The 4,147-nt window shown below is 38.0% G+C and overlaps 2 protein-coding genes across 5 annotated transcripts in view; one reads left to right on the top strand and one right to left on the bottom strand.

Moving 5' to 3' along the window:
- Positions 1-1,810, bottom strand: LOC109536631 (actin-5C; the record flags this gene model as incomplete). The annotated part of the gene is given in 2 exon segments (XM_019902928.2): positions 1-155; positions 1,639-1,810. A coding segment is annotated over 1 exon segment (140 nt), but the record flags the coding sequence as incomplete, so codon positions are not given.
- LOC109536729 overlaps positions 1-4,147 on the top strand; it is a 57,732-nt gene that overhangs the window by 52,406 nt on the left and 1,179 nt on the right. The window lies entirely within an intron of this gene.

The following is a 4,147-nucleotide window of genomic DNA, read 5'->3' as shown; positions in this document are numbered from 1 at the left end:
CCTACCATGACGCCCTGATGCCTGGGACGACCCACAATGGAAGGAAAAACAGCCCTAGGGGCATCATCCCCGGCGAATCCAGCTTTGCACATTCCGGATCCATTGTCTACGACTAATGCGGCTACTTCTTCGTCACACATGTTGAATTGTTAGTACTGAAAACCAAAAATCAAAATTAAAATATGTCGTGGCTACTAAAAGGAATTTTGGTAGGTACAACATTACGAAGAGGGGAAATCACCTACATTTGTGTTTTTGCTATGACTAACCTGTCTGTCTACATTTACGATTGTTTCTATGGGAGACATGCAGAGCTATAATGGCACATACTTACCGTACTGCATGTTTTTAAATTAGCGAAACAAAAAAATTGCCCCTTTTACTATTCAATAAATAAATCACAACTAATCGTCCACTAAGTCTAGGCGTTGCACCACTGAGATTATAACCGAATTTTTGGGTTTTTTTTGCCTTAAATTAAGCAGTTTCAATAACATAATCAAATTAATGAATGTCGATTTTCGACTCATGCAACGTTGCCAAAGTGAATGTAAAATTTTAAAATACCATTACATTCATTAGATTTTTATCAGTTTGGTTGGTGATCGTCTCGTTTGAGTCTAAAATTAAGCCGTTTCACCTTAAAAGATTCCTGGATGGTCCATAAATTAAGCCCAAAAACACTTACGAACTCTTGAAACTGGCTTTTCCAAAACCACTTGTTTATGCACGAAAATGAGATTGCCCGGTGCTATTTGCTACTAAATCGTGTTTTATATATCAACAATTCGTAACTCCACATGCAAAGATGCATAATAATTGTGTTTCGGAAAAGTTTGAGCATCTTTTGTGACATCGCCAATTGATTGAGTTTAGCTAGCGCGTCGACTTTCAAATGGCGAAACACGACGGGGTGTTGTCACGTTTCTTCCCTTTCGGTTAGTTTTGAGTTTGTTGTTTGTGCTAGAGTATGGTTGAAGTGACTTTTGCAATAAATCTAAAAATATATACAAGTAAAAGCTAATAACCCGAAAAGACCTAGATAATCTGAACCGACCCAAATTGAATGAATCTACCAGCTAGACATCCAAGGAATCAATTTACAATGAACTTAAAACGTTTCGCACAGTTTGTCAACGCCGCTCGAAATGATGATTTTCCTCCCAAACTTTCGGAGTGTTTCCTGGCCCGAAACTGCTTAATTTAAGTCTTAATAAAACCAGAACAAACTAAAAATTCGAAAGGACTACTTAAAATTTTAACCCTCTTCGCCGCAATAAATGAAAAATCACGTAAATCTAAATCAATTCCATTAGGGGGAAAATGGTAGTGTGTGTGTATATATATATGGATTATATAAAAACTGTCAATCCCAGAAACTGTAAAATAGGGTGCTTTGTTGGCCGTCCACAAAAAAGTTTTAGCAAAAATCGTAAATTCAGGAAATTGAAATAAACCTTCCAGTTGAGTGTGAAGTTGATGCACCATGGAAAATATCTGGATTAATCGAAAAAAACCAGCGACGCCCAAACGAAGCCTAAACTTCACTATTAACCCTCACAAAAAATCACCAAACGGCTCGACCACACCCACAAAAACACTGTAGTATGAAAATTATCCAGTTTGAATTAAACTTACTTGGTTGAGGTTTGACAAAAGGTTGTAAGTTATCCGTTAATGCACAGCACCACTGCTGCACTTACTCTAGAATATCACAAAGGAGAAATGTGGAAATTTTAAAATTGCTCTTCCATATATAATTATCGCCCCTCCACAACCCAATTCGATAGGACAGCGCAGTATCAATGGGGCGTCGAGCCAATGGCGAGAAAGATTTCCATATAAGGAATTGTATTGCATCGATTTTTGCCCCTCCGAATCTTGACGAAAAGTTCCGAATGACATACTTTTACAATTTTTCAATAAGAAATGCCGGCATTTATAAATGCTGCACAAAAATTGCCCGTTTCTCTCATTGACCAGACATCTTCATCTGGTATTTGGCAATTAAATGGCAGTTTACTGCCAACAAACCATTCTGTTTAGGGCTTTAGGTTGAAACTCTTCATAGTGGGTATTTCCATTATTGTGAATTAACGCTCGACACGACAGTTAAAGCGGTTTACCCAATTTAATGAGCTCCGCTTCAACCACTTGCTTTTAAACAAGATTTTTTATTTATAGAACGGCACACACCACCTGGCGAACGTCACTGGCCAGTTAGTTCCGGTAGGAATGTTTAAAACGCTAAGATTTGCGGCCAAAATTTGGTTGAACCACCCCCCGTGTAACAGTTTAATAAAAAAAATAATAAAAAGCTTACCGTTTAAACAGGATACGTTTCTTAAGCACAGCGAGTTGTCGGTTGCAGCAGCGAAAAACAGCGAATGGAAAAAGCGAAAGAAACAGTTGGCCACTTCAGCGTACCAACCAAATAGGGGGAAAGTAGCTTGAATGATTCAAATTTTCGTTTGCTAAAGCCTGCAAAAAGTCACTCGGAACGTTGACAGGTCAAAATTATCACAATTTTTTGCTCATTTTTGACAGGAAAAATAATTTGTTGAATTGGAAACCATGGAAATGTTGCGCCGGTGAGTCAAGGCCACCCCTCGACCCGACCGATATGGAATCGTCCAAACCCCACTTGTTTCATTCACTAACGCTACCATATATGGACATAACGCGCGAGGTTTATTCTGATTGGTCGACAAACGACTAAGCGCGTGTTTCAATGTCCTGATGTCCCAACGTTCCTAACCTAGCTTGCTGGTTTTAGGACAGGACAGCATCATCGCCTGTCTGCCACGTTGCCGATAAATTGCAAATATTGAGAGCCCTAATGCCTACATTGTATGTAATTGTGCTTGAGAATAAGCGACATACATAGATGGATGGATATAAAATGTTTGCACAAATGTTTTAAAAGCAAATAGCTAACCGGTAGCTCATAAAACTCTGACCAACAATAACCCGTTAAGGTAATTATGTCGCAAACTGAAGCAATTCAGTGCTCAACTAAAAATCGCGATTAACGGCTGTCCCGATCGGTAAATAAGGATCGGCACTAGCTTTTTAGCAGGCTATTGAGTATTGGCGTTTCTCAAAAGTAGCTCATGGATGTAAGTTCCTATAAAATAAACCGCAATTCACCTGCAATAACGCGGCAACGTTCTAATGGAGAAATTGTTTCAATTTTGAATAGGGAAAAGGTACACCATAAGTGAACCTGCCGGTAGTTTCACGGCCGTCTAGACCCGTCATCTTTCGCGATCGTTATACGACCTTGAACATCATGTCAGTTCATAGCTTACTTGATTGATACGTTCCATAGTTTTTAGCCATCTTTTACGTTCTTTATTTTTTTCTCGAATTTTCATATTGCTCAGGGATTTGTCCCCTTTTTCCACCCCGTTTTTGCATCTAATTTGAATTTTAGATAAAGAATGTTAAGATAGTACCAATTGATACAGGGTATCTCAAATTCAAGTGACCGACCAAACCTTTTTTGAATGGAATGCCGTCCTTTTTGTTGCATTTTCTAGCTATTCGTAAAATTCTAGGCCTATTCGATATAAATGCAGTTGAGTCCGGATATAACAAACTTGAAAAATGAACTAAAACTGATTCGGTATATCCGGAGTTCGCTATAAGCGAATAATAACACAAAACACGTGGTGTTTGTAGGTATGACTAAAAACAACACAAAACGATAAACAAAATTCAATTTGAAATCGACTTCAAAAAGTCTGTAATTTTTGTTTGTACATTTCTGCTGCAAAAATGGATGTTTTTTATGTAGTTTTCAAGATCACAAAAGGACTCCCAGATAGGATTAGGAACTTGGCGTGATTGTAGAAAATTCCCAGTTTCTGACACTTTTTTGGTCATTTCAGAAATCGTTGGAAGAGCATTAGTGTCTACAGTAGAATATGTTTCACCTAAATCGTCATTTTTTCTCATTATCGCTTAAAGCTGTAGATGCGGTTACGGAGTCTATAATTTGCTCATTAGTCAACATTTATCTTGTAAGACTGCCATTATCAATGCTCACATATTCGAAGAAATTGAAATCACTCAAATTGGTTTTAACTTGTTCTTCGACAACATTGGGACATTTTCGTCTGTGTCATACTCGTAGTCAGAGTCT

This window comes from Dendroctonus ponderosae, unplaced genomic scaffold (assembly GCF_020466585.1).
Source record: "Dendroctonus ponderosae isolate FM_Combo_2020 unplaced genomic scaffold, Dpon_F_20191213v2 Dpon_F_20191213_2, whole genome shotgun sequence".
NCBI lineage: Eukaryota > Metazoa > Arthropoda > Insecta > Coleoptera > Curculionidae > Dendroctonus > Dendroctonus ponderosae.
This window is presented reverse-complemented; position numbering and strand designations above follow the sequence as displayed.